Source organism: Thamnophis elegans, chromosome 17, assembly GCF_009769535.1.
Source record: "Thamnophis elegans isolate rThaEle1 chromosome 17, rThaEle1.pri, whole genome shotgun sequence".
Lineage (NCBI taxonomy): Eukaryota > Metazoa > Chordata > Lepidosauria > Squamata > Colubridae > Thamnophis > Thamnophis elegans.
The window spans coordinates 9409887-9425720 of NC_045557.1; the positions used below are offsets into that span (position 1 = coordinate 9409887).

The following is a 15834-nucleotide window of genomic DNA, read 5'->3' on the forward strand; positions in this document are numbered from 1 at the left end:
ATGAGGCACGTGGTTCTCTCGCCTCCTCCTGTAGAGGGCGTTTTTTTAGAGGCTTTTTTAAACAGTTAAGCAGAGTCATCCATTGGAGGCTCTGGCAGCAGCTAACCCAGCCTGACCTCCGCAGCTCTTGCCTTTTTCCTTTTACATTTTTACATTTTCATCATGGCAGGCAAGAGCAGAGTTGAAATCCTCTGTGATTGTGAAACAGCTGGAAAAGGTATGCGGGTCGGAGGGAGGGGGAGGAATTCAAAATTAATGTAATTTGTTTGGGTGGTGGTCGTCGTAAGTCGAGGAGGGAGCAATAGAGAGAGGAGGGAAGTGAATGAAATCATACCCCGAGATCTTCTCCCGCAGATATCAAGGAGCTCGTCCGAGAACAGGGAAGCAACAACGTCATCGTGACAGCCGCCGACCGAGAGATGCTTCAGTGCTGCTCCCCGGAGAGTCACGGTGAGTCCTAGAAACTTGGCAAATGGGTTTGGAAAAGGAAGGAACGCCAGGCAAGGTGGGGAAAATGGCTCAAAAGGTAAAAAGAGAAGCAGTTTGGACTAGTGGTTACGGCACTAGGCTACAAACCAGGAGACAGGCAGTTCTAGTCCCGTCTGAGCCACAAAAGCCAGCTGGGTGACTTTGGGCCAATCACCAAGAGACAGTGAGTTCTAGCCATGAAAGCCAATTGGGTGACTTTGGGTCAATCACCAGGAGATAGTGAGTTCTAGTTCCACCATAGGAATGAAAGTCAGTTGGATGACTTTGGGCCAATCACCAGGAGAAAATGGGAGACAGTGAGTTCTAGTTCTGCCATAGGCATGAAAGCCAATTGGGTGACTTTGGGCCAATCACCAGGAGAAACTGGGTGACAGTGAGTTCTAGTTCTACCATAGGACTGAAAGTCAATTGGGTGACTTTGGGCCAATCACCAGGAGAAAATGGGAGGCTGTGAGTTCTAGTTCTACCATAGGCTTGAAAGCCAATTGGGTGACTTTGGGCCAATCACCAGGAGAAAATGGGAGGCTGTGAGTTCTAGTTCTACCATAGGCTTGAAAGCCAATTGGGTGACTTTGGGCCAATCACCAGGAGAAAATGGGAGGCTGTGAGTTCTAGTTCTACCATAGGCTTGAAAGTCAAATGGGTGATTTGGGTCCAATCACCAGGAGAAACTGGGAGACAAGAGAGTTCTAGTTCCACTATAGGCATGAAAGCCAATTGGATGACTGGGCCAATCACCAGGAGAAACTGGGAGACAGAGAGTTCTAGTTCCACCATAGGCATGAAAGCCAATTGGATGACTTTGGGCCAATCACCAGGAGACAGTGAGTTCTAGTCCTTCCTGAGGCATGAAAGCTATCTGGGTGACTTTGGACCACTCACTCTCTGTCAACCCAATCAACCTCACAGGGTTGTTGTGAAGACAGGAGGAGAAAGGAGTATTTAAGTATGTTTACTCCCTTATGGATCAAACTAATAAAGGCAGGATATAAACATCTAATAAATTGGCTTCTTCCCCTCCTTCACCTTCACATTTTTGGGGGAAATGTGAGCCTAACTGTGTCTTCTCTCTCTAGCCGAGCCTCCAGCGCCCTCTGCAGACTCGGAAGCCCCCAAGCCCACCCTGATTTCGATTCCCAAAGGAGACCCCTCCTCCAGCCTCCGGAAGCAGCCCCCATCTCTACCTCTTCAGACCTCTGTCCAGAGCACCGATTCCTCCGAGCAATCCCCCCCAGGCAGAGACGGGGCTCAGGCCCCACGTTGGACGCCCAGCGAGTCGGAGAGCGTGGGGGACACCCCTCTCAGCCCGCTCCTCAAGGGCAGCTTAAGCGAGGAGCTCGGCCACAGCTTTCTCAGCCTGGCCCTGCCGGAGTCCAGCAGCCACAGCCGGCGGGAGAAGCACCACTCCGCAGGCGCGTACCAACCTCTGGAGCCCCGGCCCGACGGGCCCCACAAGGCCGGCTCGTCCGACAGCTGCTTCAGCGGCACCGATAAGGAGACCCCCAGCACCTTGAGTAGCTACCGCAGCGAGAAAACCAACTCCACCCACTTGGACAGCCCCTCCTTGGGGCAAGGTCACGAGGAGGGGGTCCCGGGCGAGGAAGCCGGGCCTTCTTCGCCTCCCCTGGCCGACGGCGGCAGCGACACAGACGCCCTGTCCGACAGCGAGCTGATTCGTTCGCCCGAGCTGGCTTTCCTGGGGGAGTTGAGCTTCGACACCCAGAATACCTTCAACTCCCTGGAGACGGTCAAAGGGGACGCCGAGGTGTGGGGCACCGCCAAGCCGGAGCAAGTCGTCCGGCCGAAGGATTTGGGGCTGAAGAGCCGACCTCGCCTCTCTCGGAAACACGGCAGCACTTACCTGCCCATGCTCACCTTGCTGGATAGCAAGGCCTACAACGAAGGGTTCTTCGCCGACGAGGACTCCAGCGACTGCAGCGACCTTAGCCGGGCCTCGAGTTTGCACTCGCAACACAACTACAGCTCGGACACCTCTTCCAGCACCTCCTGTTACTCTCCTGAGCGCCACGCCCCGGCCCAGCACAGCCGGCATAGCCTCCCCGTGGCCGAGACCAAGCCCCCTCCTCCCCCTCCGCCGGACAGCTCCACGCTGCCCCCCAAGCCCTGCCATTACGCCCAGCGCACCGGGAGCACCACCAGCGCCAAGACCCACGCCCGGGTGCTCAGCATGGATGGCAGCAGCCAGCTGGCCGAAGGGAAGCCGCCGGGCGCTCTGACCGTCTCCAAGTCGGACCTGGAGTCTCACGCGGGGAAGCTGGCCGGGGAGCTGGAGATGGGCAGTGCCGTGCGCAGCCAGTCGGCTAACCAGCCCGGCTGGCGGGGAGAGTTGCAAGCCGAGGGAGCTATCGGAGGAGGTGAGGCCCCCAAATGTGATTGTGCTCCCTGCAGAAGGGAATAGTTGTAACTCAGAGTTGACATGTGGGTGGGGGGGGGGGTGGGGGGGGGAGATCCTTGGTAGGAGTATCTGAATTTAGCTGCTTTCCTGCAAACATCTCATGACCCACTTAGGGAACATCATCAGTGCTGGAAGGGAATAGGGTGTTCTGACCGAGGCTTCCCAAGAGCCTGAAGCAAACTCCTGGTCCGACAAAACCCTCTTTTATTAATTGACTGTAAATTCTGCTCCTTCACCTCCAGCAAAGCCTTTCAAGGGAGGATTTACAGTCACAGACCTTCTCTGGCTTGGAGAGCTGCCAGGCCGAGATCTGCAGAACTTGGCAAGGAGTCTCGGAGAGTCCCGAACCAATTAAGCGAACTAATGATCTCCTGCAAACTCCACTCCCCTGTTGCTCCTCTTTTATTTCCTCTGGGAGGGGCCATTCATCGTCCACCTGTGGCCTTCCTCCCAAGTCGAACCCTGTTCTTTAGCCGTTCCCTTCGTCTGGCAACTCTGCGCATGCGCACACTGGGAACAGGCTCCAGCTGTTCTTCTGCCTCACTGATGTCTGACTCCGAAGGCAGCTGATAACTGGCATATGGCTCTGGCCCCCTCTCTGCCTCCGACACAGAGCCCTCATCTGAGCCTTCCCCAGACTCCAGGACTGGCCCAGGTTTCTTCCCAACCCTCCTCACTGTCCGAATCGGCTGCCATCTCCACTGGCCACTGGCAGGCCACAACAGTAAGAAAACAAGCAAGCTCAGAGAGAACCAAGAACCCCATAGATGACCTCCTCTTCCTCCTCCTCTCTACAAACCCCACTTCCTACCAGCACTGATGATGTTACCTAGTTGGGTCATGAAATGCCTGCAAGAAAACAACCCCATGGCAAACACAGGCCACGAAGCTCAGCTGATCAGGGGAGAAAATTTGAACCTGTCGTTCTTCAGCAGTGCACAGCCCTTCACACACACTTCGGCTTCAGCTTTTGTTGTGGCCAGAGGAGCTGGCAGCAGAGTCGGACAGTGAGGAGGTTGGGGAGGAACATGGGCCAGTCCTGGGGACTGAGGAAAGCTCAGACGAGGGCTCTGCGTCGGAGGCAGAGAGGGAGCAAGACAGCAGTGAGGCAGAGGAACAGCTGGAGCCTGTTCCCAGTGTGCGCATGCGCAGGGCAGCCAGAAGACAAGAACAGCTCAGAAAGCAGGGTCGACTTGGGAGTAAGGCCACACCTTGGAGGTGATTGGCCCCTCCCAGAGGAGACAAAAGAGGAGCGAATGGGGAGGGGGCTTTTGCAAGAAACAATCCGTCCCTTCGGTCGTTTCAAGAGCAGAAAGTTCTGTTTGTCACTATAAGAGACTCTGTGCCAATGGTTGCCTTGCCCTGCGTTTGGAAACGAGTTACTGTATTTTTCGGAGTATAAGATGCACCGGAGTATAAGACGCAGCAAAGTTTTGAAGAGGATTTTTTAAAAAAAAAAAGTTTTTGCGCTCTGCAAACCTCCCAAAAACGGCCCAATTTTTGCAAAAACGGGCCCATTTCTTTTTCCAAGAAAGAGCATGGATAGCCTTTAGGAAGCTTATAGAGTGCTGCTGGGGGCTGGGGAAGGAGCGGCAAAAAACGCCCCATTTTTCACTCATATCTGCTCTCTCCAGCCCCCAAGCCTTCTACAAGCACTGCATGGCCATTTTGGTGAAGGGGGCGGAGTTTCGGGCAGCCAAAAATGCTGTATTCTGTGTATAAGACACACCCAGATTTTCAGCTTCTTTTTTGAGGGGAAAAAGGTGTGTCTTATAGTCTGAAAAATACGGTATCTGGCAGCTCTCCAAGCGAGATAAGGTGCGTGTGGATAAACATTCCTCTGAAAGACTGTTTGCGAAGCCTGGCTGACTGGGAATGAAAGGAATTCACAGTCGTGTAAATAAAAGGGGTTTTGCAAAGACTCTGCTTCGTGCTTTTGAAGGAAGGCTGGGTCAGAAGAACTTTTTTCTCTTCCAGCTGCCCCCGGGGAGGAGCTAACCAAGACAGACCAATCCAGCAACATCAAGCGGGTGCAGGCGATGCGACGGAGGCACAACGCAGGCAGCAATCCCACCCCGCCATCCTCCGTGATGGGATCTCCCCCGAGGTAAGCCCTTCTGCAAACAGCTTTTGCCCCCTTCTGCAGCTGGTGCTGTCCAGCCTCTCTCTCTCCCTCTCTCTCTCTCCCTCTCCCTCTCTCACTCTCTCTCTCTCTCTCTCTCTCCCTCCCTCCCTCCCTCCCTCCCTCCCTCCCTCCCTCCTTCTCTCTCTCTCTCTCTCTCACACACACACACATACACACACACCCTTCATCCTTTTTTTGCATATTAAGTTTTTATTTTTCCATTTTCATAGCATATAATCACATGTCTACTATTACATAGTCAACATCGTATTGTATTATAGCAATAGCAATAGCAGTTAGACTTACATACCGCTTCATAGGGCTTTCAGCCCTCTCTAAGCGGTTTACAGAGTCAGCATATCACCCCCACAGTCTGGGTCTTCATTTCACCCACCTCGGAAGGATGGAAGGCTGAGTCAACCCTGAGCCGGTTGAGATTTGAACCGCTGAACTGCAGATAGCAGTCAGCTGAAGTGGCCTGCAGTACTGCACCCTAACCACTGCGCCACCTCGGCTCCATTTATTATTAAATGTTTACATCAATTCACCTTACCATCAACTCCCAAAAACAATTATTGGCTCTTCTGTTCTCCATACACCGTATTTATACCTTATCCATCACTTTCCCCCCCCCTCTCCTCCCCCTCCCTTCCTCCTTTCTTCCCTCCGTTGTCCTTCCCTTCTCTACTTCCCCTTCCTCTCTCCTCCTTTTCTGCCCCATTATTTAAAGGGAAGATTTTTCTCCCCACCCGGAAGGAAAGGGGTTTTTTTTGGTGAAAGTCGGCCCAATACAGTTTCCTAAAGATTACCCCAAACTTTAGATGCTTTACTGAACTTGGCTACTGAATTAAAGCAGTTTTCTTGATTCAATCCATCCCTTTCTTCCCCCCTCTCTCCTCCCCCTCCCTACCTCCTTTCTTCCCTCTGTCGTCCTTCCCTTCTCTACTTCCCCTTCTTCTCTCCTTCTCCTCTCTCCCCTTTCCACTCCTCCTTTCTCTCCTCCTCTTCCCCCCTCCTCTCTCCTATCCCCCTCTTCTTCCCCTACCTCTCTCCTCTACTTCCCACTCTTCATCTCATTTACTTGGTGTATTTCAGCTTCTGAGCGAGCTCCATTTTATGTTGATGGTCTTTATAATTCCTTTTCAGTATACATATTTAATTTTAACATATATCTTCCTCTTTTTTAAAAAAAGGGAGAACAAAAAAGTATACATATTATGCTTTTAAACACACAAACACACCCCGCCTAATTTTGGCCGAGATGTAGACCTGGTTACAATTCCCAGCTATTCTCATCATTATATTTATATAATTATACATCCTTACACGCCTTCAATTTGTGATTCTATTTTTAAATCTCAATAGTTTCCCATTGTAAGTATATTTCATGTTCCCTCTCCATTTTTCCTTATCTGGGTTTAGATTACCCTTAATTGTCTATAAATGGCAATCCTTCCTGTTCAATCGTCATTACAATTCCCTTAATCTACTATATAAACCTATAGACTATACATATATAGTCATTATGCGTTTAAACCCTCCCCCAGCCTAGTTTTGGCCAAGATGTAGACCTGGTTACAATTCCCAGCTATTCTCATCATTATATTTATATAATTATACATCCTTGCGGGCCCTCAATTTGTGATTCTGTCTTTAAATCTCAATACCCTCTATCCTTTATGGTCAGTTTGCAGGACCTCCAGCGAGGCCGAGCCTCTTCTCACTCCCGGGCGCTGACCCTGCCCTCCGCCCTTCAGTTTGCCAGCTCGCTCCTGCTGCCCCGCGGCGCCATCCATGAAGCCTGCAACTTTGACGACACTTCAGAAGGGGCGGTCCACTACTTCTATGATGAGAGCGGTGAGTGGGGAAGGGGGGGGCACTTGTTCAGAGCACAGACGTTACAGCAGGGGGTCTTCAAGCTACGTCCCATGGGCTGGATATGGCCCGCTGAAGCCATTAATCTGGCCTGTGTGGGACTACGAGGCTGCCCATCGCCCCACCTAGAGACGGAGACACATACAAACACACACGAACACACACACAAATCCCTCATACACACACAAAAAGGCAGCCACAGCGCTCCACTAACCTGCTTTCCTCCCCCAGGAGCATAAGAAATTTAAGTTTAATTTGTATTGTTTAATGGACTGCTAAATTGGCCACTCCCGCCCAGTCACATGATCACCTAACCACACCCACCCAGCTGGTCCAGGGCCCCAACAGTCTGAGGGACCGGGAATGGACTTGGCAAGGAGTCTCGGAGGAGTCACGAACCAATTAAGCGAAGTAATTTGTCTCCTGCAAACTCCACTCGCCTTCAGCTCCTCTTTTACTTCCTCTGGGAGGGGCCATTCACCGTCTACCTGTGGCTTTATTCCCAAGTCGACCCCTGTTCTTTAGCTGTTCCCTTCATCTGGCAAATCTGCGCATGCGCACACTGGGAACAGGCTCCAGCTGTTCCTCTGCCTCACTGATGTCTGACTCTGAAGGCAGCTGATAACTGTCAGACGGCCCTGGCCCCTTCTCTGCCTCCGACACAGAGCCCTCCTCAGAGCCTTCCCCAGACTCCAGGACTGGCCCTTATTCCTCCCCAACCCTCCTCACTGTCTGAGTCTGCCGCCACTGGCGGGCTACAACAAATGCTTGCAACAGGAGTCTCTCCACATGGCTCACTTCTTCTCTTCCTTCTGTCCAGGCGTCAGGCGCTCTTACACTTTCGGTTTTGCCGGGGGCGGCTACGAGAACCCAGTGGGCCAGCAAGTGGGCATGGAACACGCCACCAACAGCGGCTGGTGAGTCTCTCTTTCAAGCTTCCAAAATGTTCCTCCGTAGAAGTGAGGGGATCACGTGACACCCCCCCTCCTCGGGGGACACTGCGACCCTGGTATATACAAGCCAGTTGCCAAGCCTCTGAATTTTGATCACCTGACCACGGGGACGCTGTAACAGTCCTAAGTGTGAAAAACATCTCATCTCTCTCTCTTTACCTTGGCAGGGACAGGCACTCGCATTCCTCCAGTTTTAACTCCGCGGAAGTTCCCGAGGGGACCCCCGCCCTCTCCCTGCTGCAGCCGCGGCCCGTGGTCCTCCAGGGAATGCAGGTGCGCCGGGTGCCGCTGGAGATCCCAGAGGTGAGAACGGGAGGCTCGGAAAGTCTGCTCCGGGCTCCTTAAAACGCTGCTTGTCAAATGTCTATGGAGGGTCTCAATCGTCCAGGCTTCCCAAGAGCACAAAGCCGACTCCTCGTCCCGATAAAGCCCCTTTTATTTAGGTGAAAGGGAATTCCTCTCCAGCAAAGTCCCGGCCAAGAGTCTTTCAAGAGATTTCACAACTGCAGACTTTTATCAGGCTGGGAGAGCTGCCAGGCCGATATCTTCTAAACTCCACGCTGTATCAGCAATTCCTTGGCAAGAAGTCAGGAGCAGATCTTCACCCTAATGAACTGAACTAATTGTCTCCTGCAAACTCCATTCCCCTTTCGCTCCTCTTTGTTCACTATGGGAGGGGCCATTCACCGTCCACCTGTGCTTTTTACTCGCAAGTCAATCCTGATTTCTGAGCTGCTGTTTTCTTCTGGCAGCTCTGCGCATGGGCACACTGGGAACAGGCTCCAGCTGTTCCTCTGCCTCACTGATGTCTCACTCCAAGGGCAGCTGATAACTGTCGGACGGCCCTGGCCCCCTCTCTGCCTCCGGCACAGAGCCCTCCTCAGAGCCTTCCCCAGACTCCAGGACTGGCCCAGGTTCCTCCCCAACCATCCTCACTGTCTGAATTTGCTCCTCTGGCCGCTGGCGGGTCCCAACCGAGTATGTCTTTGGCTTAGGAGTGAAAGCACAAGGCTAGAAAATGGGGGATGTGAGTTCTAGTGCCTTAGGCAGGAAAGACGGCTGGGTGACTTTGGGCCAAGTAACCAGGAGACAGTGAGTTCTTGCCCCACCCCAGATATGAAAACCGGCTAAGTGACTGGGCCAATCACCAGGAGAGAAATGAGTTCTAGTTCCCCTTTAGGCATCAAAGCTGACTGAGTGACTTTGAGCAGGAGAATCTTGAGTTCTAGTCCTGACATGTCCCAGAAGTGCTTTGGCACCCAGAGGGCCCAAGAAGAAGAAGAAGACGAGAAGGGAAATGATTTCAAGGGGGAAACACCCCCCCCCCCCAAAAAAAGTCCAGTTGCCTTTTGGAGAAGCAGTTGTGTTATACTTTCCTTGTGTTGAGGATGTGAAATGGAATAGCCACATTTCCCTCCCCCCCCCCTTCTTTTTCTTTTTCCAGTTTGATCTTCTGGACCAAGAATCCCTTCACGAGTCCCAGGAAAACACCCTCATGATCGAGGACAAGTGTCACCCTCGACAATACTACAAGTTTTGGCTCCTGCCCGGCCACTGGATGCGAGTCCGCTATGACCGTTTGGCGCTGCTGGCTCTGTTGGATCGGTGAGGGTTTTCTGGGCTGTCTCTTAACACAAAAAGCGACACACACACACACACACACACACACACACACACACACACTGTTGTTGTTGTTAGTTGTGAAGTCGCGTCCGAGCCATCGCGACCCCATGGACCACGCTCCTCCAGGCCTTCCTGTCCTCTCCCATCCTCTGGAGTCCATCGAAGCTCAGGCCGACTGCTTCGGTGACTCCATCCAGCCTCTTCCTTCCTTCCTTCTTTCCTTCCTTCCTTCCTTCCTTCCTTCCTTCTCAGTGGTTAGAATGTAGTATTGCAGGCTAACTCTGCCAAATGCCAGCAGTTCGATCCTGATTGGCTTGACTCAGGTTGACTCAGCCTTCCGTCCTTCCGAGGTCGGTAAAATGAGGACCCAGATTGTTGAGGTCAGTAGTCTGACTCTGTAAAACCGCTTAGAGGGGGCTGTAAAGCAGCATGAAGCGGTATATAAGTCTAAGTGCTACTGCCATTTTCTTCCTTCTCAGTGGTTAGAATGTAGTATTGCAGGCTAACTCTGCCCACTGTTCAGCAGTTCGATCCTGACTGGCTCAAGGTTGACTCAGCCTTCCGTCCTTCCAAGGTGGGTCAAATGAGGCCCCAGATGGTTGGGGGCCAGAGGCCGACTTTGTAAACTGCTTAGAGAGGTCTGGAAAGCACCATGAGGTGGCATATAAGTCTAAGGGCTATTGCTAAGTTTGAGAACTTAGCAAAGGTGTGTGAACTGTGAGCCCAGGATTACTTTCCTTTGTTCTCTCTGTCCCCCACCCCACCCCCTAAAAATTTGGAGAAATCCCAGCCGCTGCATATGTTATTTATGAAAAACTGTGGCCTCTTTCTAAAGAGCCGAGGTGGTGCAGTGGTTAGGGTGCAGTACTGCAGGCCATTTCAGCTGACTGTTATTTGCAGTTCAGCGGTTCGAATCTCTCCAGGCTCAGGGTTGACTCAGCCTTCCATCCTTCCGAGGTGGGTAAATTGAGGACCCGGATTGTTGTTAGGGGCAATATGCTGACTCTGTAAACCGCTTAGAGAGGGCTGAAAGCCCTATGAAGCGGTATATAAGTCTAACTATTGCTATTGCTATTGCTATTTTTCTGCTGGAGAGCGAGCTGGAAAGTTTTTTTTGTTTTAGCCTCGCTTTCTTCTTTTTTCTGCCCTTCCAGGAATCGTCAAGTCGCCGAGAACATGTTTGTGGTCTTCTTGGTGACCCTGGTGGCCTTCCTAGGCTACCTCCTTCTCCTCCAGGGCTTCTTCCAAGACATCTGGGTCTTCCAGTTCTGTGTGGTCATCGCCAGCTGTCAGTACTCTTTGCTCAAGGTGAGGCGAAGGCTTCATTCCCCCCTCCCTCCCCCCCCCTCCAGCCTCCGGCAGGGTGGTTCAGAGTTTCTGTTCCGGGTGGGTGTCCGTCCGTTTCCTCCACCCAACTATAGCCGCCAGGGTTTCGAGGCAAAATCACACCGGTCTCACCAAGAGCTGCAGTGGTGCAGTGGTTAGAGTGCAGTACTGCAGGCTATTTCTGCTGCCCACTGCCTGCAGTTTGGCAGTTCGAATCTCACCAGGCTCAAGGTTGACTCCGCCTTCTGTCCTTCCAAGGTGGGTCAAATGAGGACCCAGATAGTGTGGGGCAAGAGGCTGACTCTGTAAACCGCTTAGAGAGGGCTGTAAAGGCATTGTGAAGCGGTATATAAGTCTAAGCGCTATTGCCCTTCCTTCCTTCCTTCCTTCCTTCCTACCTACCTACCTACCTACCTACCTACCTACCTACCTACCTACCTTGACTCTGTAAACCGCTTAGAGAGGGCTGTAAAGCACTGTGACATGATATATAAGTCTAAGTGTTAGTGCTAGTGCTATTGCCTGTCCTTCCTTCCTTCTTTCCTTCCTTCCTTCCTTCCTTCCTTCCTTCCTTCCTTCCCTGAATCTGTAAACTGTTTAGAGAGGGTTGTAAACCACTGTGAAGTGGTATGTCTAAGTGCTAATTCTATTCTGTTCTCTATATTTTATATTCTCTTTTCTATTTTATTTTTATATACATTCTGTTCTATTGTGTTCTATAATTCCATTCCATTTTATTCAGAATCCTATTCTATTCTACTCCTACTTTATTCTACTCCTTATTCTATTCTATTCTATTCTACTTTACTCTTTATTCTATTTTCTATTCTATTCTACTCTACTCTATTCCTTATTCTGTTCTATATTACTCTACTGTACTCTACTCTACTCTACTCCTTATTCTATTTTCTACTCTACTCTACTCCACTCTACTCTATTCCTTGTTCTATTCTATTCTATTCTATTCTATTCTATTCTACTCTCTATTCTATTCTATTCCATTCCACTCTCTCTTCTCTTCTCTATTCTATTTTATTCTATTTTCTATTCTACTCTACTCTATTCCTTATTCTGTTCTGTTCTATTCTATTCCGTTACATGACCATTTTTCACAATGACAATTGTTGCAGCATCTCCACATCACGTGATCAGAATATGGGCCCTTGGCCACTGGCATGTCTTTCTGACTGTTGCATTGTCCCAGTTATCGTGTAATCATTATTTTTTTTGTCTTTCTCCAACCTCCTTGCAATACAAAAACAAGATTTTGCAGTCAAAGTAGCAGTGCCCTATAGCAGTGTTTGTATACCAGCGTTTCTGACCCTCAGCCGCTTCAAAAAGTGTGGACTTCAACTCCCAGAATTCTGGGGGGTTTTGAAGTCCACATTTTTGGGGGGTTGGGAAAACCTGCCCTCCGCCCTTTCCTTGAGTATCAGACCTTACCTTAAGAGGTACATAAAAATCTATCTTATAATTCTGTGTTGGGTCGAATTCCCCTTCCTGTTATATAAGAGCAGTGTTTCCCAAAGTGTGGTACGCGTACCCCCAGGGGTATGGGAAGAGTTTGGTGGGGGGTACACGTTGCACCGGAGTTTGGTGGGGATCACGTGGGAATATCCACTGCACCGTGCTTAGCTGCGCCTACAGAACAAGGAAAGGAATAGGCGCGTATCGCAGTTTTTACAACTTCATATTTATGCGAAGTTGCTTTTTCTGCATTTGTAGACATTAAATCGAAAAAAAGGAGCAGACTATTGGACGTGGAACCGCATCTCAGATTAAAATTAACAACCAGGGAACCAAATTATGAGGATCTGTCATCTCAACATAAAACAATTTGCTCCTTCTCATTGAATCAAATAAATGTTCTTTATAATATAACTTTCGAGGGAAGATGGAAAGTTGGAGGGGGGCGAAAGAAAGAGGTGTATGGAGGGTCGAAGAGGTATATTGGGTTTCTATTTTGGGGGGTATTGTTGACAAGAGGAATTGCTGTGTTTATTGTTTAGTGTTGTATGGCCCTGGTTATGCACAGTATATATGTGGCTGTATGAAAATGAAATATGGAAAATAAAAACACATTTTACAATATAATATAACTTTCGTTTATTTTGCCTATGTACCAAAAAAATGAAAAAATAAATATATTTTGATTTTTATTAAAGCACATGTTTTTTTATGAGGGGTACTCAGCGTTACGAAAATTATAGAAGGGGTACACCTATGTCAAAAGTTTGGGAAACACTGTATAAGAGCTACGGGATCATGGTGAACAAAGGCCTAACCATTTTTTTCTCCTTTATCTCCTTTTCTCCAGAGCGTACAGCCAGATGCGGCCTCCCCAATGCATGTGAGTATTAGCTAGGAGAAAATTGAACAGGTTTAACAGAGGCAGGTGTGGAAAATGGGGGGGTTAAAGCAGTGTTGCACAACCAGTGGCAACTGTAAAAGGTGAGGATTTCAACTCCCAGAATTCCCCAGTCAAGTTGAATTGAATTGAATTGAATTTATTGCATTTATATGCCGCCCTTTTCCCCAAAGGGGACTCAGGGCGGCTCACAATCCAAGTCAGGGAAGGGGGTACAGATAAGGGATAAAAAAGACGAACAGAACAATACACAATTTAAAAGCACACAACAACCATACCATTCGAGGGGGGGGGGAAAGCTCTTTAGCCCCAGGCCTGTCGGAACAGCCAGGTTTTAAGGGCTTTGCGGAAGGCCTGGAGGGTGGTGAGGGTTCGAATCTCCACAGGGAGCTCGTTCCAGAGGGTCGGAGCAGCCACAGAGAAGGCTCTCCTCCGGGTAGTCGCCAGTCGGCATTGGCCGGCGGATGGAATTCGGAGGAGGCCTAATCTGTGGGATCTGATCGGTCTATTGGAGGTAATTGGCAGCAGGCGGTCTCTCAAGTACCCAGGTCCAATACCATGAAGGGCTTTATAAGTGACGACTAGCGCCTTGAAGCGTATCCGGAGACCAATAGGCAGCCAGTGCAGCTCGCGGAGGATAGGTGTTATGTGGGTGAACCGAGGTGCACCCACGATCGCTCGCGCGGCTGCATTCTGGACAAGCTGAAGTCTCCGAATGCTCTTCAAGGGCTGCCCCTCCATATCGTTTAAAGCAGGGGTAGTCAACCTTTTTATACCTACCGCCCACTTTTGTATCTCTGTTAGTAGTAAAATTTTCTAACCGCCCACCGGTTCCACAGTACTGGTGATTTATAAAGTAGGGAAGTAACTTTACTTCCCTACTTTATAAATCACCATGACCTGAGAGACCGCCTCCTGCCGATTACCTCCCATAGACCGATCAGATCTCACAGGCTGGGTCTTCTCCGTATTCCATCTGCCAGCCAATGTCGGCTGGCGACTCCCCAGGGGAGAGCCTTCTCTGTTGCAGCTCCGGCCCTCTGGAACGAGCTCCCCGTGGAGATCCGGACCCTTACTACCCTCCCGGCCTTCCGCAAAGCCGTTAAGTCCTGGCTGCTCCAGCAGGCCGGGGGGCTTTTGAAATACCCAGCCCCACAGTAACTGTGAACGTTGTGTATTTTAAAGTGTTGTTTTGTCTATTTATCCCCTTTCCCTTGTTTATTGTAAGCCGCCCGGAGTCCTTCGGGAGTGGGCGGCATACAAGACCAATAAACATAAACATAACAACACATACTTTATAAAATTTATAAAGCAGAGTTACAGCAAACCCCTACCGCCCATCATGAAAGCTGGAACGCCCACTAGTGGGCGGTAGGGACCAGGTTGACTACCACTGGTTTAAAACTTGCTGGCTGGGGAATTCTGGGACTTGAGGCCCACCCATCTTTAAAGATGCTGGAGGGGAATTCTGGGAGTTGAATTCTAAGTCTCTTGGACCATTCTAGCTGGGGAATTCTGGGAAGTGAAGCCCACCCACCTTACCGGATGCTGGCTGAGGAATTCTGGGAGTTGAACCCCTCATTTTCTTAAACCATTCTAGCTGGAGAATTCTGGGAAGTGAAGCCCTCCCATCTTTTAAGGATGCTGGCTGGGGAATTCTGGGAGTTGAACCCCTCATTTTCTTAAACCATTCTAGCTGGAGAATTCTGGGAAGTGAAGCCCTCCCATCTTTAAAGATGCTGGCTGGGGACTTCAGGGAGTTGACGTCCACCCATCTCAATGCTTGCTGGCTATGGAATTCTGGGACTTGAAGCCCACCCATCTTTAAGGATGCTGGCTGGGGAATTCTGGGAGTTGAAGTCCAAATCTCTTCAACCATTCTAGCTGGAGAATTCTGGGGAGTGAAGCCTTCCCATCTTTAAGGATGCTGACTGGGGTATTCTGAGAGTTGAAGCCCTCACTCTCTTAAACCATTATAGTTGGGGAAATCTGGGAATTCAAGCCCACCCATCTTTAAGGATGCTGGCTGGGGAATTCTGGGAGTAGAAGTCCATATCTCTTAAAGCATGCTGGCTGGGGAAATCTGGGAATTGAAGTCCATCCATTAAAGCATGCAGGCTGGGGGATACTGGGAATTGAAATCCACTCATCTTAAAAGTTCCTGAGGCTGAGAAACACTTGACCTAAAACAAATTCTTGGCTGGGGAGCTGGTGACCCAGTTCTTTCTGCACCAGGCCCTGAGCATTATCAATCTCAGCCACATTCCCAAAGCTTTTTCAAGCTTCCATTTCTCCTGGCAGGGACACAACTGGATCATTGCCTACAGCCGGCCAGTTTACTTCTGCGTGGCTTGCCTCTTGATTTGGCTGCTGGACCTGTGTGCTCGGATCGGGCCCTTCCCTCCCATCGTCCTCTACGACGTCACCCTCTTCTCCACTGACTTCTTCTACTGCACCCGGGATGTGGCTATCGGTATGCGACCGATTGCGGGGTTGGGAGAGCTCGGATCGAGTTAAGCAACTCCTGGTAACTGTTGTGGCCCGCCGGTGGAGCTGGCAGCAGATTCGGACAGTGAGGAGGTTGGGGAGGAACCTGGGTCAGCTCTCCAAGCCAGATAAGGTCTGTGTCTGTAAATCCTCCCTTGAAAGACTTTGCTGG

At 50.3% G+C, this 15834-nt stretch overlaps 1 protein-coding gene across 2 annotated transcripts in view; it reads left to right on the forward strand.

Annotated features, from left to right (window-relative positions):
* The window catches only part of PCNX3 (pecanex 3), a 64229-nt gene that overhangs the window by 13870 nt on the left and 34525 nt on the right, over positions 1-15834 (forward strand). For both annotated transcript variants that reach the window (XM_032233973.1, XM_032233974.1), the window contains 10 exons: positions 355-450; positions 1566-2864; positions 4883-5012; positions 6718-6887; positions 7726-7822; positions 8026-8161; positions 9303-9463; positions 10636-10789; positions 13125-13157; positions 15477-15648. In XM_032233973.1, coding sequence (XP_032089864.1) covers positions 355-450; positions 1566-2864; positions 4883-5012; positions 6718-6887; positions 7726-7822; positions 8026-8161; positions 9303-9463; positions 10636-10789; positions 13125-13157; positions 15477-15648 — 2448 coding nt within the window. The remainder of the gene's footprint in view (positions 1-354; positions 451-1565; positions 2865-4882; positions 5013-6717; positions 6888-7725; positions 7823-8025; positions 8162-9302; positions 9464-10635; positions 10790-13124; positions 13158-15476; positions 15649-15834) is intronic.